The 24,753-nt window shown below is 37.9% G+C and overlaps 2 protein-coding genes across 3 annotated transcripts; one reads left to right on the top strand and one right to left on the bottom strand.

Annotated features, from left to right (window-relative positions):
- The first annotated feature begins 9,053 nt into the window (after window positions 1-9,053).
- Window positions 9,054-10,464, top strand: LOC116194259 (endochitinase EP3-like). The gene is made up of 2 exons (XM_031523026.1): window positions 9,054-9,522; window positions 9,874-10,464. The coding sequence occupies exons 1-2, from the start codon at window positions 9,102-9,104 to the stop codon at window positions 10,278-10,280; spliced, it is 828 nt and encodes a 275-aa protein (XP_031378886.1). The 5' UTR covers window positions 9,054-9,101; the 3' UTR covers window positions 10,281-10,464.
- An 8,450-nt stretch (window positions 10,465-18,914) lies between these two features.
- On the bottom strand, window positions 18,915-21,587 carry LOC116194261. Of its 2 annotated transcripts, none has more exons than XM_031523029.1 (4): window positions 20,879-21,119; window positions 20,729-20,797; window positions 20,274-20,324; window positions 18,915-19,977 (listed from the first exon to the last, which is right to left on the bottom strand). In XM_031523029.1, the coding sequence occupies exons 1-4, from the start codon at window positions 20,931-20,933 to the stop codon at window positions 19,898-19,900; spliced, it is 255 nt and encodes an 84-aa protein (XP_031378889.1). In that variant the 5' UTR covers window positions 20,934-21,119; the 3' UTR covers window positions 18,915-19,897. The 2 variants fall into 2 exon arrangements, with proteins under 2 accessions (XP_031378889.1, XP_031378888.1); XM_031523028.1 differs by lacking the exon at window positions 18,915-19,977 and adding an exon at window positions 21,151-21,587 and having other exon boundaries at window positions 20,032-20,324; window positions 20,879-21,026.
- Between the last annotated feature and the right edge of the window lie 3,166 nt (window positions 21,588-24,753).

Below are 24,753 nucleotides of genomic sequence, written 5' to 3'. Positions count from 1 at the left end.
TTTACAACAAATTAATTTTCATGAATTTTGTCGTAAAATTGATTGATAGTATACTCGATCAAGGGCAAATGTTCGGATCTATTTTTCTATGAGTGATTTTCTCGCATACTATGGATTCCATTCTACCCTTTTCAAGGCAAATGTTCGGATCTATTATGTCATAGCATTTTAAGGTTTTAGCGTTTTGGGTAGTATAGGTACTACAGATTCTATACTACCCATACTTTCATTTTTTTTTGTATATTTCATAGAATAAAATAGTAAAACTTTAATTGATTTTGCCACATTTACTTACTTGAAAGTTAAGTAATGTATAAAATTCAAATTATTTTACACAAATGTGTTGTTTTTGCTGCTTACCAAGCGCATACTAACTTTGACATTATTCAAAGAGAAAAATTACCGGCTTCATTAATTAAGCTATTCATGCATATCGGGAATAGTACAATTCAAATTTCGTATTCGCGAGACTGTGATTCTTTTTCATTTATTCATTAATATATTTTAATTACAATATATATTTTATTCGACTATCGATGAATAAATAAACGAAATAAATAAATGCGTTTACTTTAAACTACAATTACATTTTCATTTATTTTTAGTATATTTTAATAAATTTACTTTACTTATAATATATTATATTTGTCTTTCGATGAATAAAGAAATGAAGAAATAAATGCGGCCACATTGTTATTTCGTTTTATTATGCACATTGTTATTTCGTTTTATTATGCAAATGATAATTTTCATTTTACAATATATAATTAATAATTTTCGCCTAAATTTTTATATAAAAATATATGCATTACTTAACGAGAAAGTAAATAATAAAATATAAAATAATATATTAATATATATGTTTATTTAATTGTGAAGTAAATAATATTGATATATACGTTCATTTTTCTCAAAATCTTATCATATAAAATAATATATTCTATTCAGCTTTCAATGAATAAAGAAAGGAAGAAATAGATGCATTCACATTGCTATTTCTTTTTATTATTCAAATAAAATTTTATATTAAAATATATAATTAATAATTTTCCCTAAATTTTTTTATATAAAAAATATTACTTAACGAGAAAGTAAATAATATATTAATACATACGTTCATTTTTTTCTCAAAATGTTACGTATAAAATAATAAATTTGAATTAATTTCGTCGTATTTACTTAATTTATGATTAAGTAATGTATAGATTTTAAATTACAAAGTGGAATAGAATATATAATATTTTAAATAAATTTATCTACAAAGTGGACTATCTTCTATGAATTGGTATTTCAACTTATACCTGAGTTGGATATGTATTTTTTCTTAATAAAATATACCTATTAATATGCATGAAGCTACTATTATGCAAGTAATAGTATATTGATATGTGAGCAGCTCAATATTTTCTTAACATGCATAATCTTTACCATTTTACACCTCTATATATAGGTTTCACAACCACATATGTTTAACTCTTTCATGTTAATTTATTATCCATTCTCATTACTATTTTTTCCTAACAACACAATTTTCTCTCATAGGCCACGAACAACAGTTGTCTTTTTACAAAGAGACTTATGAAAAAAATCTCTACGAGTTTGGAACAAACTACAATCGTATACAGAAAAGAAAGTCATGCAGCTCAAATAACTATTACGGCATGTCAACATCAAGTGAGTGAAGTAAGTATTTCTTCCTTTTTTAGATATAAGATGTAATCACTATTTCAATTAATATATATCAATTATAGGAATTTCTATATAAACTTTGATGACCTGTCATTACTTAATAAAATCTAAAAAATACCATTGATATTTATATTTTACGATCTATAATTAGCGGGTATTAATGACCATGCGTAGCACGGGCTATCTCCGTAGTATATATAGATAGATATTTTAGATGTGAGTAGTGGAAGGATTTTTAGGAAATTTTCATAAGAGGATAATCAATTCCGGAAACGAAACTGAGATGAAAGAACGAATACAATGTTGGTTCGAACAGTGAGAATGTTCGTAGATCTCCTTGAGAATTCGTGTTCGATGAACTTATTCAGAAGCTGTAGAAAGTGGTTCCATATATGACGTGCTCGGTTCGAATTAGGAAGAACTAATCTCTACCAAAAAAAACTTAAGAACTCCCCACCATTGTTACACCCAAAAAATAAAAGATTATTGTTATATCATCATAACAATCAACCTAAAAATCCTTATAATTTAAAATCACACTCTGATTAGTGAACCAATTCGGCTCGACTGAACTAGTCAGACATATTTAGTCAAATACCAAGGCTTATACTGAAAAAAATTACACTCATGATGACATGACTTGTAATCTACACAATATCTGAGAAATATGCAATAGGTATGAGAAAGTTTGAATTATGTAGATTTTTAGATAATCTATGAGGATAATTTAGTAAATTAATTTTTTTTCAATAATAAGGAAAGCACACAGATTTAATATAAAGAAAGAAAATAAAGTTAAATAAATGGATATATAAATGTCATTGGTGACGATTAAATTCGACAGTTCTTGGTTGAAAGAGGAGGGAAAAGAATCGACAAGCTTTCGCCAAATTTTCTGGAGCTGCCTAACGGAACGAGAAACAGGCCACGAGCGGCGGCTATTACATGCATCCCCTAAATCACGGCTATTGATGCGACGACTTGACCCAGTTAATGCCCACCGCGTGGACCTTCCCCCATCAATTTTATCTTAACACACAGTTGGACAATTTGACATGCACTAGCTCCCAGATCTTCAAATTTAAAAATACATAATGAGCATTGCTCCTACGGGTTGAAAAAACAATCATTATGATTTTTATTTTAGCCATTAGATTGGATTTAATAAGATCATATGTCTTAATTTTTTTAATTAAAGATTCACCACTTTATCTTGAAATTATGATATTTTGATCACTTATCTTCTGGAAGATGCCCAGTCGTGCTGTGAACGAGTTGAAGCCGGTTCAATGTTAAGCCGAATCACAATCTGCGGATTCAAATCAAATAAATAACAATATTTAATTAATTAAAAACGAGAAAAGAAAATTAAAACAGAAAAAACACTATGGTTGACACCAGAATGTTTGTTCCCCTCTCCTGATTACATCAAAACACAGTTGCCTTCAAAGACATAACAAAACTCATTAATTTTCTCAGTTTCCCGACAACAGAAAGAACCAAACAAAATCATGAGAACCCAGAGAGACACCCTGTACAAGCTACAATATTCATTACAATTTATACGTTGCAATCTGAATTGCCGGTCTGCTGATATTCTCGTGAGGTTGCGACAGCTGGGAGGGAAGGGGCCGTAAGGTCGGTAGCCTGAAGGGGATGGGGAGGAGTCGGCGTCCAAGAGGGAGGGGGAGGAGTCCGATAGGTTCGGATGGCGATCAGAAGATGTGTGATCAAACGCATCGTAATTCAAATATAGAATGGTAAATCTTTAATAAAAAAAGGGACACGTGTACGACCTGAATTTTATCTAATCCGATCTAATAGCTAAAAAAAAGACAATCACGGTAGTTATTTTTTTTCAATGTGATAGAATCTCCAATAATAATAATAATAATAATAATAATTGAACATTGACAACAACATTATTTACAGGCAAAAACTAGAAATGAAGGGTTCAGGAAAACAAGCCGCGATCTCAAGGTTGAGATTAATTCTATTAGGGTGTCAGTTTGATCCTGATAATAAGGTGTTTCCGATGCTAATGTAATTTGTTTAGAAGAAACAAAGTAATAATTAATAGATGTTTCAATTACCTTAGGTTAGGTGTCTGTCATTGCACGCAATTAGGGGACAATATATATTTCTATAACAAACAAATATACAATATTCTAACCATTATAGAATTTTCAAATTACGTTTTCGATTCAAGTTTAGAATCTGGTCAACTTATTATATTCTTTTCTCCCAAATTTTATCTTATACAGATGCCCTTCGATGCACAATCTCTAAAGTAATCTTTTAATTTCCCGCTGTTTTCGGCAAATCCAATTAGGTCTAATGCCAAATTACATGATATGTTGAATAGGTCTTTGGACGGAAATGACTGGCAAGTCCCATAAAGACAATTTGTGGCGGTTTCCCCATATTTATTCTCCGTGTGTAAGAGAAGTCCATGAGCAGTGATTGATTCAAGACCCAATAATTAGTGGGTGCAATACGTCGCCTGGATAATATAAAATTTTGTATTGACATAATAAAGTAAAATACGAAATTATAACTGTTTTGTTATTAATATACTACAGCAGTGAAAACCAAAATGGCAATTATACAATAAAATATTTAAAGTAAAATAATTATTCTTTCAATCATTTTCAATTATATTTGCAGACTGTCTTTCACGTTCATTAATAAATATCATTTATACAGTTGCTTAAGTCATGGACAAATTGATAAACGATAAGTATGATTGATTTCAACTACCTTATTCATTAAATGAAGTACGTTGTTGCAGAAGTAGATAGAACTTAGAAATAACAAAATTAAGTTTGACTAGGTGCAAACCCAAGCCTTGGCGAATGTATAAGAGAATTAATATATTAAAAAATTATTAATTTATGGAGAAAGCTTTTTCTGGAAAAAAGTTATAAATTTATTTTCAATTTGATAAATTTTCTTTTATTTTTCATGAATAATTTTTATGTCTATCTAAAATTTCATATAATAATTTATAATATCTATATATATATAATATAAAAGTCAAAGAGTAGGATGCAAAAATGTCATTTGAGAATGCTCATCTTTTGATAAAATATTGTTGCTTGCTCAAATCAATTCATTTGATAACTCTCAACTTCACAATTGATTAACATTTCAATTTCAATTCAATGAATTTTACTATTTTTTATTTGTGTCCGTATTCGATATATTGTGATTATTCATCCATATTATTTGTATATTGGTATGTATAATTATAATGTTTTGAAAAAATAAACGATTTCTCAATATTTTGAATGAAGACCTTGATTTAATGATACTTTTCAAGTTTAATGTACCAATTGCTCTATTTTGCATCATTTTTATTCATGATAATTCAGACAATCTAAATCTTATACTTTTCGTTGCACCAATGCATATTACAATATAAATTCTTCTATAACGAGGGTTACTCGAATTTCTTTTGACTAAGCCTTGTAGCTCACAATGAACTCCCTAAACCCATGGGATAAATCAGGCCATGCAAGTCAATCCTTGGGCTCATATTGTAGAATTATTGACTCTCTATACATATGATATCGCATATAATCATATAATTATATTATTTTTTAACTTGATAGTAGTTGTTGCTTTTTCATATTTTGTTATATTAAGTATGTTTATATGATAAATATAAGGTTAATTGTCCAAAAAAAAAAGCAACTATAGTGTTTGTTGAGCTTTTAGCACGAACTTTTGATAATAAGTTAAAAATGCAGAAACTATTAGTTTTGTCTTACATTTAGCACGTGATTAGTGTGTCTGTCAAATTTGACAGAAATGTCCGATGTGGCAAGCTCACGGTGATGATGTGACTCACGGCAGCTGATGGGGTGAGGGCAACAACTCCGAGTGGGCCCAATGATTAAAAAGACTTATTTGCCCCTTTCGTTTCTTCTTCCAAGCGAGGCCGTCCTTGTTTTCGGCTTAGACCGCCCCGATCCCTCTTGTCATCTCCGAGGGCTCGGTCATGCTCGATACGTCTTCCGCCCCGCAGTCCCTCGCCGCATGCTTCAACCTCAAGAAGTCCCAAATCGATAAGCTCCTCGAGAAGCAGCCACAGAAAAAGCCCATGCCCAGAGATCTCCATCTACCGGGCTCCCCACCATGGGTCGATGGGCAGTGGTGGTGTGTGCAGGCTGTTGGGAACTGAGGGGGGTCGTGATTCACAACGGGTGCGTGAAGATTGGCGTGGCAAAGGGGCCCATGACCACCACCATGGCTATGGAAGGGGGAGGGCTGCAGTTTAGCCCACTGAAATACCTAATTTGCCCAACCCTAAATCCTATCCGAAGAAGAAATGTGAGGGGCAAATAAGTCTTTTCACTCATTGGGACCCATTCAGAGTGTGCTGCCCTTGCCACATTAGCTGCCATGAGCCACATCATCGACGTGAGCTTGCAACGTCGGACACTTTCGCCAAATTTGACGAACACACTAACCACATGCTAAACGTAGGAAAAAACTAAGGAGCTGTTTGAATTCAGAGTTAAAGTTACTTTAATTTTGATTTTGATTTTGATTGTGGAAAAGGACAAATGAGATGTGATTATAAATTTGACTTGGGAAACGTGTGTTTTTGTTGTGTAGTGTGTTGAGTTAAAGTTAAAGTTAAAATTTTTGAATTGAAAAATATGTAGTTTTGTTGTGTAGTGTGTTGAGTTAAAGTTAAAGTTAAAATCAATAGGTTGTGAATCCAAACGGGACCTAACAGTTTGTGTATTTTTGACTAATTATCAAAAGTTCGTGATAAAAACTCAACAAACACTATAAAGTTGGTGCTTTTTTGGACGGTTAACCCATATATATATATGTAACTTATAAAAAAAACCCATAAATATATATATGATTTCCGACAAATAATTTCTTTATGTCTATATCCATTTATACATAATATATATTAATAATTTAATTTTTGTCATATGAAAATCGATAAAAAAAATTACCATGCAGCGCACGGTAGTTATAATTAGATGTAGTTCCACATGTTACGATATTGCACATATATTGTTTATTTATCGGGAAAACTATTTGGTTTTCAAAAAATATAAAATGTTTATTTATGAATTGTTAAGTCTTTTTTTTTCAATGAGAAGTCTTTTAATGTTTAGTCTCAATTTTCAACTAAGAATTAAAGTTTTCGAATTATCGAAAAGATTAATCAATCATTTCATAAGAGTTAAGAAAAAAAGAGGGACTGCTGACTGCCGACCGTCCCACCTCCTCCCAACACCATTAGATAGGACATGGCTCGTCTTCATCGATCTAAGTACCGGGAGAGGGAGGCGCGTCAGTGGCATCGTGGTATATGGGTATGACCAAATTAATTTAAACTGACTGCCTCTTCAATTAAATCTTTCACACCGTAAAAAATCAATATTAACCTTTAGATTCCTCTTATTTAATATGAACCGTTTATTGAACATAATTTTTTAAAAATATTTTTATTTTATACTTTCTTATTTTTCTCTACATTTAAATTTTTAATACTGCCGCCACAGCCCATGGGGGACCGGGTGGGAGAGGAACCAGTCGGAGATGGGACCGTAGAGGGAGTGGAGGGCGGACATGATCGGGACGTTGCCGTAGATGCCAATGTCGTAGATTTTTCATTTGCCAATGAATTGGATCCGCACCCATTCGATCAACAATGGGATTCTTGTCTAGAGAAAGGTTCTGTGACATGGACGCCCAGCCCAACTAACTCGGTCGGTCAGTTGGCGCACCTAACAGATGATGAGATTCTTGATCGGTTTGATCGAATTTTGAAAAGTCTTTCTCACTATTCAGAACAGTTGGGGGGGGGTGGGGTGGTTGGGTTGGAGTGGGGCGGACAGGATGAGGTGGGAAGGGGAGAGTGGGACGGTGGAAGGATGGGCGGAGAGGAGCGGGGAGGTTTTTTTGGGGTGGTGATGATGGTGAGGGTGAGGCCTAGGCGGAGGGCAAAGTGGTGGGCGGGGTCGAGCAATGCCTAGGTTGGGCCTTGTGCTGGGTACGGGAACACGAGCAAGTGGACGGTCTTCTCCTCCATCTCTGCAATGCTCTGCACGCAGAGGACCCAGATGACGACTGAGAGGAGACGAAAAAGATGGAGAACGAAGACTTCTGTGCGGTGTCACTCCGACTGTCGAGTATGTTACAGCTACTTGGTCGATGATCACATTTTATATAATAAAGGGATCATATCGTGATTTTTTAAGGGTATTTTTGAAATTTTAAAACTTATAAAAATGGACAATCCTGATTAGATTGAAGAGAATCTGATGGTTAAGATTAGTTATGTATTGTATGAACAAATAAAAAATAATTTGGGAGCAAATATATCAAATAATAGCTAGGGAGACATAAAAATTAAATGATCTAACCATCTAAGTAGTACTTTCGGTAGGGACCAGCAAAGTATCAATTGAATGGTATGTAGTTTCAATTCCTGTCAAGAGAAAGCACGTGTTAAAATCTCAAAAGACACACTTTTCGGAAAAATGAAAGATTAATATTCAATCACCGAAATTGCGAGAATAATAACTCTCCCAGATTTACAAGGTCCAATTTTAAGAACTCTTGGTAGCAAGAGCATGATTTATGCAATCAAAATTGTCGCTTTGAATTATGTCCCAACAGTATAGATTTGATTCTTGTCTCACCAAAATATATGCATTACACGAGAAAATATAATTAATAAAAGACTAAAATTAAACAGCTGACCAAATTTTTAGTCATCCAATCGAGGATAACAGTACTTGGTCAATGTTATACATATTATAGTGAATATATCCAAATGTGAAGGTATAAATATTCTACAGCAGATTAGAGGGAAATTAACCAAATTATATATACGAAAAAAAAATTGATTCAATTATATCAATTTGAAGAACTTACATAGTGAAGATAACGATGTTGGATGAATTTTTACGTGTCATGGACTCTTTTCATGAGCTTGACTCACTTTTGTATCTAAGACTGCTTCTAAGATAATAACTATCGATGCTGCTAATATCAGCATCTTTAGAGCGAACTATCGTACTATTATTATTTTCTTTTCTGATAGGCCACCAGCTAGGTGATGGGAGTAATTTCCCGTTCTTGCATCATCTTACCTTAGCCAAGTCTGTGATACTGATTTTTTACCTGTGGTGATATCGTGCAGATCGTTATTATATGCTTTAATGATAATTGTAAGTTTGGTCAAGTGTTGAAAAATCCCAGATCCGTAAGCTATACGCCATTTTCAAACATTGCACGTTCATATGGTCTTATAAAGCAGCTATAGACTTTGCTTTTGCTTCTCCTAGATCAGTGGAATTAGCCTATAAATAGCCCCTCTGATTATCGGTAAAGGCAGCACCTCTCATTATTCACTCAATTAAGCAGCTCTCAAAATGGATCTGAGAAAAACCCTTGTAACCTTTTCTCTCGTCTGCCTAATTTCCGGTTTAACGTCACAGCAAGCATATGGTCAGAACTGTGGGTGTTCGCCTGATCTGTGCTGCAGCCAGTATGGATATTGTGGCACAGGAGATCAATACTGCGGCACAGGCTGCAGGTCAGGACCGTGCTACTCCTCCACCCCATCCACCCCCACACCTTCTGGTGGCAGCTCGGTTGCTGATATCGTGAGTGACAGCTTCTTCAATGGGATCATAGGGCAAGCTGATGCAAGCTGTGCTGGGAAGAGCTTCTATACGAGGCAAGCGTTTCTTGATGCGGCCAAAAGTTACCCTCAGTTCGCTGCCGGTTCAGCAGATGATTCTAAGAGGGAGATTGCAGCATTCTTTGCCCATGTCACGCATGAAACTGGACGTAAGGCCTCTATATTATATATATATATATATGTACACATGGCTCTCTTCGTCGATCATCTCTGAGTTAATCAACATTAATCATGCATGATTAATGATGAACCCACATACAATGAATTTTCCAGGCATGTCATCCAAACTAATAATTGAGTTGCTCCATCGTACCCAAGATATGTCTAATATTGAACATCTAGTTAACGTACCAATGATCATGGAAACAAATATATTAACAAGGGCACGTGTATTTCAACATTATTGATCTTCTGCAATGATTTGATCTTGCAAAAGAGATTATATCCACAATAGGTGCTTCGATTTTGATTCTGTAACTGATCTTCATTTCAATCAACAGACTTCTGCTACGTAGAAGAGATAGATGGTGCTTCTAAGGACTACTGCGATGAAAGCAACACGCAATATCCATGCGCCCCAAACAAGGGCTATTATGGTCGCGGGCCGATCCAAATTTCATGGAATTACAACTACGGACCTGCAGGAAAGGACATTGGATTTGATGGGCTGAACTCTCCTGAAACTGTGGCCAATGACCCCGTCGTCTCATTCAAGACAGCTTTCTGGTTTTGGATGAACAACGTGCATTCCGTGATCGGTCAAGGTTTTGGGGCTACAATTAGAGCCATCAATGGTGCCATTGAGTGCAATGGCGGAAACAGTGGCGCTGTACAAGCACGTGTTAAGTACTACACCGACTACTGCAACCAACTCGGCATTTCTCCTGGGGACAACCTTACCTGTTAGATTGCATCAATTGGTAGGTTAATTCCTAGCAGTTGAGCTTAATAATGGGTGCTTACATAGCACAAACTATGATAATATCAATAAAGGCCTACGAATGTGTTACATTACATTGAGTAACATTGACAAGCAGTACAATAAGTCGGGGATCGCACTGGAAAAAGGGTAGAATTTTCAACCTCCGTAACCGATCTTCGCAAGTGTTTGGCTCTGCTGGGAACGGCATTGCAATAGCCTAAATTCTTCAATAAACTAAATTCCAAACTGAGCAAGTAACTCCCAGTTTCGAGCCTGAATTGAGATGCAAAGTCCGACACACATATTATAAAATTAAATACATGGATAAGAAACAGATATTATTCATCGAGACTCGTCCTTGGCTCGATTGGGAGGAAGAGCTTCTTCTTTTTTAACTACCCCATGTTAGCCTAAAATGGAACCACTTGACGTGAGTACCAACATGGACAACGAAGAGACCTGGTTATTCAGCCCACCAGGTTCTTATTTTGAGGCATTTTTATTATTTTTCAACACACAATATAAACAGAACATAAATAAAACGTAAATAAACAACTTTCAGTTGGTGTCCTTAGATGAAAATCCCATTAGAGTTCATTTCAAGAAAGAATCCAGTACAAATATTGCCACACCTTACAAGACATGCTTTAGGAAAAATAAAGACTCATTTCAACCGAAAACATACTGATGAGTCCGTGAACTAAAGGCCCCTTAATGCCCGGTTCGAAAGTGGCCCACAAACCCTACAAAAAGGCACGGCCATGGTGAGAACAGTTTTGCGATTTTAATTTTGAACATCTTTTAAGGTAATTGCCAATTGTTAGAGAACGTTTATAAATATTCTACTGGTATGTAGCTTTGTTGAAACAGTTCATTCATTTCATTCTACCTCCTAATACTCATTTAATCATTCGTGAACTAAAGACCCGGTCCGAAAGCGAGCCCACAAATCCTGTTAAAAGGTATAGCCATGAATTTGATAGGAACAATTATCCGAATTCAATTTTAAACCTCTTTCCAGGTAATTGTCAATGGTTAGAGGACGCTTATAAATATTTTACAGGCATATAACATTCAAAGGACAGTTCATTCATTTTATTCTACCTCCGAATACTCATTTAAGCATTGAAGGCAGAAAGGGGGATTCCCTCTCGGTATTCCCTTCTTTGTAGGTTATCGGAGCATGGAGTCCTTCCCGAGAATATTCGGCACCCCGCTTTCCCACCTACATCATTGGTGCCGTCTATGGGAAATGTGGCAAAGGCAATAATTCCGGCTGGGCCATCATTGACACAACCTCGTGACCTAGGAGACATGGAAGTAAAAGAAGAGCTATTGGACTACTACACTGGATCATATGAGATGATCAACAAATTCTTTGCACAGATAATTGAGGTACAAAAGAATCAATCCCTAATAAGTTCAACAGAAGACGGGAAGATTCAAGATAAGAAGAAGTCATAAGAACGAAGTTAGGAATAGAGTCAAAAGACTTCCTCAATTGAGACAATTCTGTATCAAGACAATTAGGCATCTGAATTTTCTGAGGCACGAAGAGTACTGCGGTTCTGTAGCCGTCTCCTTCTACTGATCGGGACAACATTGTTCGAGCTATTGAGGAAGAAGGATTAATGTTCCTCTACAAGGTACCTGGTAAGCCTATAGTACCTCCATGCTTATCTTCCCCTAGTAACTCGTAAAAAATGAATGAATGAGTGTTTCTAAAATGATTTTTTTTCTCTCTTTCTCTTGCAGGAAAGTTTAACAAAATCAAGGGAATCAGATTCTTGAGACAGTTTTAAAAAATGCCATTAAATTAGCAAAATTGGAAAAATTAAGACTAGTCCGACCGCACTTATGGAGCTCAAACAACTCATTTGGTGCCCCTAAATAAAAATCCCTTTAGAGTTCATTTCAAGAAAGAATCTAGAGAAAATACTGCTACACATTACTACACAAGCTTTATGAGAGAAAAAACTTGTTTCAACCAAGAGCATACTAAAGGCCCGTGAACTAATGTCCCCTAAAGTCCCATTGCGAAATCGAGCCCACAAATCCTACTAAAGGCATTGCCATGAATTTGGCGGGAACAATTATCCGAATTCAATTTTGAATATCTTTTGAGACAACTGCTAATGGTTAGAGAACGTATATAAGTATTTTAGGGTATGTAACTTTCAAATGATAGTTCATTTATTTCATTCTACCTCCGATTACTCATTTAAGCATTCGTGAACTAAAGGCCCCTAAAGGTCCGGCCCGAAAGAGAGCCTACAAACTCTAATAAAAGGCATAGCCATGAATTTAGTTGGAACAGTTATCCAAATTCAATTTTAAATCTTTTTTTAGGTAACCGCCAATGGTTAGAGAATGTTTATAAATATTCTACAGATATGTAACTTTCAAAGGATAGTTCATTCATTTCATTCTACCTTGGATTACTCCTTTAAGCATCGGAAAGAGAAATCAAGGTTCCCTCTCAATATTTCCTTTCTTACAGGTTGTCGGCGCATGGAGTCCTTCTCGATAATATTTGTCACCCCGGTTCTCCGATGCACATCATTGGCGCCGTCTCTGGGGAACGCGGCAAAAGGCAATAATTTCGGCTAGGCCATCATTGACACAACCCGATTCTCTTTGTTCCTGGGGTCTGTAAGAATTTGCGTTGAGAAGCTTGCAGAATGATCGGGGGCATCATCTCCTTGAATGCATGACCGTCTTCTTAGCGACAACCAAATCTAAGCAATAACCACACATGCTTTGGAAAGTTCTCCAAAGTTTATTTTATTTTTAGTTGAATTTCTATCTGTGCGCCAGATCGAACGCAGGCACCTGGGATCGAGAAATAGGGGAATACAATCAATCAACGCCCTCTGTTCAGGGTCATACAATGAGCGACGGATAGATGGAGTTTAATAGTTGGAGAAGGGTTTAGCAGATCTTCACATTTAAAGAACTACACAAATCAGCAACGCCAGAAGTTGCTAGTCGCTGCGGCTTGAGCGACGAAGCAATTTTTTGCCTCTAATCTCCTTCATCTTTGGACTAATGGGTTTTATGTGAAGATTCTTCACCCCAACGCATGATCGCCAATCCACCGATCGCAATCAAAGATGGTTGATATCTCTGAGGCATCCAAGGTAGTCCAGGCATCCATAATGATTTATGGGGAAGATTTCTCATCCCTCTTATTTATCATTCTCAAATTGCGTTAGGTCCGATGTGCATAATCCTTCTTATTCTGGGGTTTCAATTAGAAATCGGTCACCAACTTTAACCAATCCTATAATGCACGATGGCTGTCATGAGTTTTACTCTTCTCCCCTCAATTGGTTATTTGTGGCGGAACAAGAGAAGTTGCTCAAGTTGATAATTCATACTTTAAGAAATTTATTAAGTCATAATACGTGGTTAAACTACAGTGATTCTGCTGGTGTAAATATGAGAATTCCCGAACAGAACTCTTTTCGAGGGTAATTGATAAGCATGTATATTTAATCTGATCTTAAAAAAACCTGATCTAATCATGTAATTTTTCATTGTCTGAGAACATACACTGCATGCTTGTTAAGGTGCCTACTGTCAGGCTTAACAGGCAGTCGCCCATAGCAACGACAGTTTTGATCGAGTACTTTGGTTTCGTGCGAGGGAGATCATCCTTCGTTGGTGGGCGATGCAACAGGGAACTGATGGGAGTGAGATGGTCTGGACGGGTGGGTTTGGATGCAGAAAATGCAATCCTTAGTGCGACATGAAGTCGCCCCTCAACATTCCAATGATCTAATTCTTCAACTGCCTCTACTTCTGATGGAGGATTAACAACCGCGATGATGACCGCAATACGACGCTAAGGCCTCTCCATGAATTCCCGTCTGGGGCTCCCTTTACCACATACTCATTCTTCAGGGCCATCTCCAATATAGGCTAATTTGTGGGTATCCGATTTTTATGGGAATTATTGCAGCCCAAGAAGCTAGGCAACTCGGATGAATGACCTTTTGCATTTAAAGGTGGGTTTTTTTTTTTAGTTCTCGTCTCTTTAGCAATGCCAGAGCCGCTTGCCTCTCTTCCATGCATCCTCTGTGTAAGGCCAGGACCGCCTGCCTCTCCTTCATCCTGCCAAGGTTAGTTTCTCGATAAATGATAACCGAAGATCGGCATTGAAGTAGTATAGAGACAAAGAGAAGGAGTCGGATGAAGAAAATGACGTTCGAGTCCATTTCGATTTAAAAAAAATATAGACCAGGTCTTAATTATGGGCAGAGTAGTGGAAGACGGGCCTCAGCTCTTTAGTCCAAGCCCATGAGTCTAGTCGTTTTCTTGTTGTTTCCCGACCCTCGATTATTTTTCTTTCTTGGCTTTCGGTTGTTTTCAGTCGGTGTCTTTCCATTGTTTTTCTTGTTTTATTATTTTTCTTGTTGTTTCATGAGACAGCTTGTTTTCTTGTTGTTTCTTGACTCTCCGTTGTTTTTTCTTTCTCAGTAGGCCTTAATTTGTCTCTTGTTGCTTTTCTCCCTTGCTCTGCCCTTACTATGTCTCTCTGTTTATACTTCTTTTATGCAGGCTTTTAGACTACCAGCATGGTGGGCTCCTGCTCGTGGCCCTGGCGTCATGAAAGTAAACGAAGAAACATTGGACCATGTCAATGGATCATATGAGATGATAAAAAAATTCTTTGCACTGATAATTGAGGCACGAAAGAATCAATCCCTTATAAGTTCAATAGAATACGAGAAGATACAAGCTCAAAGAAGTGATAGGAAGGGAGTTGGGAGTAAAGTCAAAATGATTCCTCAACTGAGACTCTTCTTTATCAATACAGATATCCATCTGCATTTCCTGAGGCAAAAAGTGTACCGCAGTTCCGTAATGGTCTGTCCTTCTGCCGATCGAGAGAACATTGTTTGAACTATTGGGGAAGAATGATTAATGTTCCTCCGCGAAGTACCATGTAATTCTGTAGTACCTCCATCATGTTTGCCTTCCCCTGGCAACCAGGAAAATGAATGAATGATGAATGCTTCTAAAATGTTTATTTTCCCTCAGTCTCTTGCAGGAAAGTTTAACAAAAATCAAGAGAAGCAGATTCTTGAGCAGGAAATTAAAACAAATGCCATTAAATTGGCAAAACTTGAAAAAACTAGGACTAGTCCTACCACACTTATGGAGCTCAAACAACTGATTTGGTGCCCCTAGTTGAAAATCTCCTTGGAGTTCATTTCAATGAAGAATCCACAGCAAATACTGCTACACATTACTACACATGCTTTACGAAAAATAAAGACATGTTTCAACCAAAAACATGCTGATGGCCCGTGAACTAAAGGTCTGGTTCGAAAGCGAGCCCATAAACCCTATTAAAAGGCATTTCCATGAATTTTATGAGAACAATTATCCGAATTTAATTTTGAACCTTTTTCAAGGTAATTGCCAATGGTTAGAGACCTTTTATTAATATTATACATTTATGTAACTTTCAAAGGATTGTTCATTCATTTCATTCTACATTCGATTACTCTTTTATGCATTTTTGAACACGAGGACCCTAAAGGCCCTGCCTGAAAGCGAGCCCACAAACCCTACTAAAAGGCATAGCCATGAATTTGGTGGGAACAGTTATCCGACTACAATTGTAAACCTCTTTTCAGGTAATTGCCAATGATTGGAGAACGTTTATAAATATTCTACAAGTATGTAACTTTCCAAGGTTTTTGTAAGCCATCGACCTTGTGCCGCATTGCCGTGAAACACTGCCCCCTCTTCCACTCTAAGATGTTAAAACATATTAGAACAGTCAGTAGTTTTCCCAACCGGAACTTATCTGATAATCTTTCAAAAAACTCAAACAGAAGAGTTCCATTAATAGTCCATAAATGAGATCTCAATCGTAGTTCAAACGGGAAAATTTCTGTTCATAGGAATTCAGAATCTTGTAGATATTTCTGAACAAGAAACTGAACATCAACTACAGTTCAATTTCTCAACATGTCGATCCTATGCTCAGAGGAAGACTTGTAATATTAGTAGAGTCTCCATGACGTTTATTTCGAGCCAATGGCAACCCGCAAATACTTCCTAAAACTTGAGGCGCCTTATGCCATTTTGGGCTTTGACATGGAATGGGTGGATTTTATGAGAAACTGCTCGGATTGCTTGAAAAACACTCCGAGGCATGTCTCAGGGTTTGCTTCTTATAGGGAAAGATAGCTCTAATACCATAAAGGGATTTAGAGTATTTGGGAGAAATCCAACCTACTATTCATAAGTTGTATACTTGTATTTATACTGTAATTGTGTACAAAATTATGGATTCAAGTATGGAAAGTGTATCAAATTGATTATACATAATTAATGACTTGTTATCTATGGTTATCTTTCCTTATACTCCCTGCAAGCGCAACGGGGAGGGAGCAATGTTGAGCTTGGACCGAAGTGCTGAGAAGCGAGAATTAGTAAGTAAAGACCGTCAGCAAGTTGATCATCTGTGCTGATGAAGCGGATGAGTTCCAATCATTATCTTCTGATAGCCTAATTAAGTCAGACCAATATTCCAGTGAACCAAATATTATGGAAATTACTAGCTCCCATGCCGTGTCGTGGTTATTTTTGAGAGGCCAGATAGCTTAAATTCCGCATTGGAAAAATGAAAGAATATCTACGGGTTTATATGTGACTTGGCTATTACTACTTATCAGCTTGAACTTTTAAGTGAAGAAGGGTTCAGACTTGTACAAGCTCGATGGAAATTCAATAGTTATATCATATACAATTTCTGAAGTCATTTCCCCGAGTGAAGTTGGCCAAGTTTCTTTTATCTAGATGAAAAGGGAGTCGCTTCAAATCCTATTGTCAACGGAATTTAATTTGGAAGCTTCAATCGATAAGTTTGCCTAAGTGCCTCCATCATTTAGAAGCTTCAATCGATAAGCTTGACGAATTGCCTTCGTATTCGGACTGAAGAGATGAAGCGAAAAGGGGATCTATTGACAGAGCCTCCAGAGCTTCCTGGAGAAAATCAAAAGATTCACCATTGACAGGAGTGAAAAATAATGCACCACCTTTTAAAAAAATAAATTTCTCACGATTGAAAAGAGATGTGCTTGCTGGTAAGTTTTCTTGTTAAATAATAAGATATTTGTTTTACGTAATTACTGAGGATAGAAAATGACTGCACTCCAACACTAGAGTACCTTCGACGTTAAAAACATTGTTATTAAAATCGGACTGAACCGCCCAGTTAGACTGATCGGACCGGGAACCAGCACCATGTCCGATCCGGTTGTACCTAACAACTTTGAGCCAGTGAACCCATAGAAATGGCCGGTTTTTGAGGTAGACCCACTGAACCGGCCTGACTTTGGGTTCAATTGTTAATTAGATAAATACAAAATACATTGATTGAGTGGGGAATTGAACCGCTCTCCCATGAATACACCCTAAATTTTAAGCCAATCCATCAAGCAAACTAGACTTTTTGGCATCATTATTCACCATTATTTTTATTATTCTACTAATTTTATACATATTATCATTTAACTTATTTTTCATAATAATATATATTTGTTATATAATTAATTAAACATGTGGTCCGACCCGTCGAACATCCAGTTGAACCCATATACCCATGAACCCACACTCTTACCGGCTCGACGTCCGGTCTGATTTTAATAACACTAGTTAAAACCACTGATCCATAAGTGTTTAGGCTGTCAACCTACAAAGAACGCTAAAAAGGTTTAGATCCAGTCACGGATCAATACATGATATTCTCCAGTTTGTGTCTCACATTCTGTTCAAGTTTCTCTGCTGATTGTCAACCAGCAAATGAGACACGATATCATGAGTTCATTATATTATTCGAGCAGCCCTTAAGAAAATGAGCCGCTCGGCCTTAAGACTTTTACTTGATTGAGCTATCACACTTACACGCTCATGCAACGGAACTACAATTGCTATTGAAAGTAAAAAAACGTCACTTACAAAGACTACTAGTTTATGCTCACCAGAGATCGCACTTATTAAACCCAAAAAAATCAGTAAACATTATAACTACCATGAAGTAAAGAAATCTCTCATCATTGGCCAAAAGCATGTCTTCATAGAAAATGTGAACAATTTTTTTCTCCATATTCCCATGGTTATACAAAGCTATGAATGCCAAACCCAACTGAAGCAAGTACCAGAGTGAGCTGACCAATTTCGTATTATCTCACACAACCGAGAAATGATGATCATACAAACACAATAAAAGCGGAAACCAGTGTCCAAATTCACAATATGGAATTACTACCTATGGCCCTCGAGTATTTTCCATACTTGAGAGAATAAGATTTGGCATTTTTACAGAGATTTTATTGAAAGGATGAAGAAGGAAGAATTTGCTCATCAGGGAGGCAGAAGGAGTGCAACAGTGTTCCAGCCCACCAGGTGAAGCTTTTTGTGGCAGCCCAAAGAAAGTTCCGGGTCAACCTTTCAAGAGTCTCACATGTCTTCCGGGGGATCAGAAGACATTGCATAACAATTGACATGTGATGGTATGGAAGAAAGAAACTATAGTACTATGATCAACGTCTCCAAAGAGCGGAGTATGATCGCCGAAAAGCACAAGAAAGTGCAGAGAAACCCTTTGCTTATCTCACGTTATATAAGCAAAGAATTACATGCAGAGAAAATAAAACAATACAAAGACACCGGTTCTCCCCTTGTAATATCCCGAGAAGGAGCAAACCGCAAGCCTACCTCCCTTAAAAAAGAACATTGGCGCTCAAGAAAGTAATACAGTGCATAACAAGATTAATAAAACATCCTCGCGTTTGTTCTCCTTTTGATATTTCTAATCTTGTGAAAATAACATTTAAATGAAAGCCAACATGAAAATACACACACATATCAGAGAATATCCGCATATTGCTTATTTCTTAGATACAATCAGAGGGCAAACATGTTTCAACAACTTGATGGCGCTTGGATCAATGAGAACCTTGAAAACATAACATACTCGACGCAATGATGAATACTCGGGATCAATCAAATGCCAGGCCTGTTCCGCTTCAGCTCTAGTGGGCTAGCTACAGTCTTTTTATTGTAAGGATAGTGTAGGAGATACTTCAGGGTTGATCCTTGAGAAAAAGCATAGCCAAATTCAGCCCAAACAATAGTACTCCTGCGGCAGTCATGCTCTTCACCAGAATACTGGCCTTGGTGGATCCCTTGGGTGCACAGGCCAGCATTATAAAAAGCACAAACAGTGTCCCGATGTTTCCAAAAACGAGATACCACAGGGTCTTCTTTGCTGGAGTCGGCGGCGAGATGCCGTCCTTCAGAGTCTGCACTGCAGAGTGCATCTCATACATCAAGAGACCGGTCAGATACGTCTCTGGATGCTTCAAGTGCTGTGCTACCTTCCCAATGTCAGTGAAATCGTCCAGTAGCACGGACCCCACGGATCCTGGAATTTCCTCAGGTTCGAGGCCTGGAGTCTCTTCTTGCCCTTCTTGATCTGGGAAGCCTTCTTGGGTATTAACATTATTGCTGCGCGAGCCTCCAGCCTCGAGATCGCCAGCTGCTTGATCAAACGCTACAGGCGTCTCACTTGTGCCCACTCAACCTCCTCCACCAGACGAAGTCCAATTCCCTCCGATTGGGACAATGAACTTTGTCTTCACAAACATAACAATCAATGCTGCAAGGAAGCGTCATGTTGGAGGGATTAGAGCTGGGAGAAGAAACCTTGAAAGGGACCACAGAAAAAAAGAGCGATTTGATCATCACCCATACATTAAACCAAACGGACCTACTTATAGTTGCATCATGAGTGATCCCGTGTTACTATCTGTAAAAATATGCCGAAATAGATTGATTTGATCATCACCCATTTCACTATCTTTAATGTGCAGGTCTCAAGTTCTGATTCATGGAATAGCAGAGCAGCAGGTACATGAGGAAACAATATGAAAAGATTAAAAAAGGAGTTCATACTGGTTCCACGAATCAGCAATCGTACACTTCCCGATATCCCACTCGCAAACACTGTAGATGCAAAAACAAAGACAGAACATCAAGAGGTATTTGAAGAATATTTGGAAAGAAAGTGATTACTAAAGAAGATGAAGACACAAAGATTCTTTTACATAGGGCACTCCTTTACCAGATTTGAAGACAGAACATCAAGAGGTATTTGAAGAATATTTGGAAAGAAAAGTGATTACTAAAGAAGATGAAGACACAAAGATTCTTTTACATAGGGCACTCCTTTACCAGATTTGATCAGGATTCAGGAATCTTGCAAATGAATCAAAATATGTAAAGGAGAGCTGAGTCTCAATTTGTGAATGCGGAGGAAAACATCACATATGCAGGTGTCCTAGACAGATAAGTAACTCAACATGAATTCCTTGATGTCAGTACGGAGGCACATATAATTATGGGCACACCTTGAGTTACAGCTTGTTTGACTCGAGGATGATCACCCAGTGAGCTCTCCAAAGCATTTCCTCCCAGTTCTGAAATCACAAACATGATCAGTCTTATGTCAAAAACTGCTTGAATTTGCTCAAATTGAACTGAGAACATCAATATCAGACCATCTGTGAAAGAGTTGATTTCCGGCCTCTGCATCTCTTCCACCGGCAATGCCATTGCTCCGAAGTGATGAGGATCTGGTCCAAGTGTGATAGAAAAGGAATGCTTCCACAGAGATTTCACTCTCTCTGAGTCTCAAAGATATGGACACTGTACACAAAAGGGGAAAAAGAAAATAGAGTTGTGGCAATCAGAAATTCTCGTTCATAAAAAAAGAAAAAAAGAAAAAAAAATCGCTTGCTTGAAAGATCTGAATTTCTAGGTCGAGAAGCACCGTGTCAATCAAAACGCGTAACCCAACCCGGGAGTCCCGGGCTTTTTTCCTCTCTAGGTATGCCTGTGTGGACCACCCTACGGACGTGCAAGAGCGAAATGGTATTGTCACTTGAAATTCTTTACATCTTCCAAGGCAATGCCCAATAAAAAATAGTGCATCTATATCATCAAAGTGCTGAACGGTAATCTAGGCTAACAATAGGGCGAGAAGAACAGCATATAAGGGTACAGTGCAATCGTTTAAATCCTCTCTGTATGATCAGGAGTAGCCAAGAAGGTCATGCTTGTCTCACAGATTCCTCCACAGCAAGGGTCGTTAAAAAGGGCCAACTTTACGTGCCTATAGATGTAAACAGTACGTCCACTCCGGTGCTACAGAAGTAGGATGTCATGGATATGGAATAAGTCTGGAAATTCCGTTCCATAATGGACAAGATGATTCAAATTCCCTCCTTCCCATTGTTCCTGGAAAATTAAAATGCTTGTGTACTTTCGCGGAACCTCCTCTCATTCCGTATGTGATTTGCCACCTTCTGTAGATATTTGAAACTTCAGCGAAAATCTCGCCAACCGTGTTGTGGGGACAGAAGTAAACTATTCCAGTGAAAAGAAAAGGAAGAAAAAGAAAGGACAAGGGGCCTGTCCATAGGGAGCTTTGGCATTTTTAATACCTGGTTGATAGGGGTTTTAATATAATTTCATTCACATGGGGTTTTATTAATGGTAATAGTTCAAAAGATATGCCATTATCTGTCATCTAATTTAAAATTGTTTCCCATCACGCGCTTTGTTGAAACTTTGGGAACTCCATCATCTCGCCTATTGAAATCTTGGAGCAGTAGACAATTAGAACTGTCCTGCAGCAGCACCAGCAGCCCCTTCCTCATTTCTTTCCATGTGTTTCCCAGCAAGGCCGTGTGCACAAGCAGATGATCATTTCGAAGCTATGGAGAGCGTTAGCAAACCCTGCAGACTAGCAGAGACAAAGCTGAATGTACAACTAGATAACGGATCCTGCGCACAACCAGATCCGGACATCCTGACTGAAAGCGATAACAAAGCAGATTTCTCATCCAGTGGAATTGTTATTGCAGGTATCAATTTTGTGGTCGGTAACTCACTCAACGTCCTGCCACAGTGGGCTTCAATCCCAAACTCAATCCTGAGATATCTCATCGTGTCTGTTTGGATTGCCTTCATGTCCTCTCTCCTTTCCCTGAGGCTCCACCGGATGAAGGCGGCCGCACTCTTCAAATACGTCTCTTTGGCATTTACCACATCCACATCTGCTATTCTCTGGTATTACCTCTTCATCATCCCTCTGGGGTCCAGGTTTACTGGCAGGGGTAGATATGTGGCATATTAATTGCCAGGAGAGGAAGCAGGTGATTCGCAGTACTGATCTCCTCTTCGAAGAAGAATTGGCAACATCAAAACCGGGCTGAGTCTTGCCTTCTCTTTCTATAAGCTATCCTCCCACTATATAGTCTGTTTGCATCACTGCGTTGTATGAATAATGTGTCTGGTGTGCAACCCCATATATTTTCCAGAAACTGCAATGACTGTACTCCGCTTTTGAAGAGGACTTGTATCCTGATAAACATTTCTGCAAAACGACCTCTCACGGCTGTTTGTCCAGCATATATGTTGTGATTTTTGTAACCTCGCCCTATCTTCAGCACTGTCGAAACTCACTATGGAAATTCACGCACACGGATTACATACCGACATAATCAGAATAATGAATTATGTGATAGACATTATCAACACTGTTGAAGCTCACTACAGAACTTCATACGCAGTGTACCTGACTAGGCAATTAATGGGAAGAAATTCCACTTATTAATTCCACTCATTAGCAAGAACAGCATGGAGCATCTTCCTCGTTCTTACAGTTTTTCATTCCTTAGCGGACTGATTTGATAACAAAAACAATTGTCGCATGCTTTAGCCAAAGCCTGACTTGTGGTTAATCGAGAAATTTCTTGATGTTGAATGATGAATACGCATAAATTAGCTATCCCCTATGTCAGTTATTATACATTTCTCTCTACTATTCATGCTCATCTAATCTCTGCAATGAGCATTAAAACAGCTTCATAAATTGTCTCGGAAAATGCTATTAAAAAAAGAAGTGCCTTCCTTTTGTCAAAGCAGCCCCAGAAGATGTATCAGTTAGGGCTTGATGGTTTACCATTTTCTATTTGTAAGCCATCGACCTTGCGCTGCATGCGGTGAAACACTGTCCCTACCTGTTACTTTGTAAGATGTTGCGACCAAGCCATAACATCTTTCACCAGTCTGCTCAGCTTGAATGGATCTGATAACCTTTCAAAAAACTCAAACAGAAGACTTCCCTTGATAGTCCATACATACACCAAGGAAGATTTCCGTTCACGGGAATTCAGAAACATAGTAAACATTTCTGAACAAGAAATTGAATACAAACTGTATTTTGAGTTGTCGAATTGCCGTGCAACTCCATCATATATAATGGAGTTGCGAAAACTTCTGCACATATAGGTGCTCTACATCGTGGAAGACTTGTTATAACAATATTTTTGAGCCAATTACACCAAAGATATAAGTATCCGGATGAAAGAGGATTGCTTCAAATCCTATACTCAACTGGAGTTTGGAAGCTTAATGAATAATCCCGGAGGAAAATCGAAAGATTCACCATTGTCAGCAGCAGATATTCTGACCGACAAGATGAGGGCACCAGTCAGTTCCTTTGTCCATTTTGCCTGAAACCATCCTTCCCATCGTGTGATAGCAATACGTTTCAGTTTACATTATCGGAAGCCTTACTTCCGTACATAATCTCTCGTGGCACTTTGAGAAATAGAAACGATGCAACAGTTTCCTAAACATCACCCAGAGTTAAGAGGTGTCTCGCATCAAGCGTGAAGACTCGAAGACCCTTAGGAAACGAGGTAGAATCAACCAGAGAGATGAGAACACGTTGAGACCGCGGTCAAGGAGCTCAGACCGTGGTCACGGGATCCTGGTTTTGCTCAGTAGCTCGCGGAATTATATCGAGACTGCGGTCAGGTGTCGTGAGACCACAATCTGGTGGCGAGTAGTGAGTGGTGACCGCGGTCAGGTATGGGCAGATAGCGGTCACAGGGTCGGCCAACACGGTATGGGCAGATAGCGGTCACAGGGTTGGCCAACACGAAATCAGCATGATTTCAAGATATTTTTGGGAGGAATATTTTGTATCTTGTTTCCAACATTAAAGGGGATGTATTTTAGGAAATTCTAGGATATATTTCAGGAATATTTAATGGATATGGGTCTTGTACTCTATATATGGTGAGAGCGAGTTGGATTTGGGCTTGTGAGATACGAGTGAGACTTCGTTATAATTCCGCCAAATTATTCGTGTGTTGTTTTTCAGTTTTCTCTTTTCTTCGACTCGGTTGGATCACCTCCGATCCTAACACCCGGCATGCAAGCAAGCAAGCAAAAGCGAAGGATAATAACCATGTGGTTGTATTGCTAATGCACTCTTTACGATCTTTCCTTGTCGTAGTGAATCTTCGAGTTGCAGCTCTAGCAATTCTAACAATATTGCATCCCTCGCACACCATAACCG

The sequence above is a fragment of the Punica granatum genome, chromosome 2 (genome assembly GCF_007655135.1).
Source record: "Punica granatum isolate Tunisia-2019 chromosome 2, ASM765513v2, whole genome shotgun sequence".
Classification (NCBI taxonomy): Eukaryota; Viridiplantae; Streptophyta; class Magnoliopsida; order Myrtales; family Lythraceae; genus Punica; species Punica granatum.
The sequence above is the reverse complement of the archived record's forward strand: the minus strand, read 5'-3'. Positions and strand labels throughout refer to the sequence as shown.

Excerpts from the sequence above, each read along its gene's own strand:
- LOC116194259 (XM_031523026.1), top strand. The coding sequence starts at position 9,102 with ATGGATCTGAGAAAAACCCTTGTAACCTTTTCTCTCGTCTGCCTAATT. Across the intron at positions 9,523-9,873 it reads TGTCACGCATGAAACTGGAC|ACTTCTGCTACGTAGAAGAG; the intron begins GTAAGGCCTCTA and ends TTCAATCAACAG.
- LOC116194261 (XM_031523028.1), bottom strand. The coding sequence starts at position 20,933 with ATGGCATTGCCGGTGGAAGAGATGCAGAGGCCGGAAATCAACTCTTTC. Across the intron at positions 20,798-20,878 it reads AATCAACTCTTTCACAGATG|AACTGGGAGGAAATGCTTTG; the intron begins GTCTGATATTGA and ends TTGTGATTTCAG. Across the intron at positions 20,325-20,728 it reads CAAACAAGCTGTAACTCAAG|TGTTTGCGAGTGGGATATCG; the intron begins GTGTGCCCATAA and ends TTGCATCTACAG.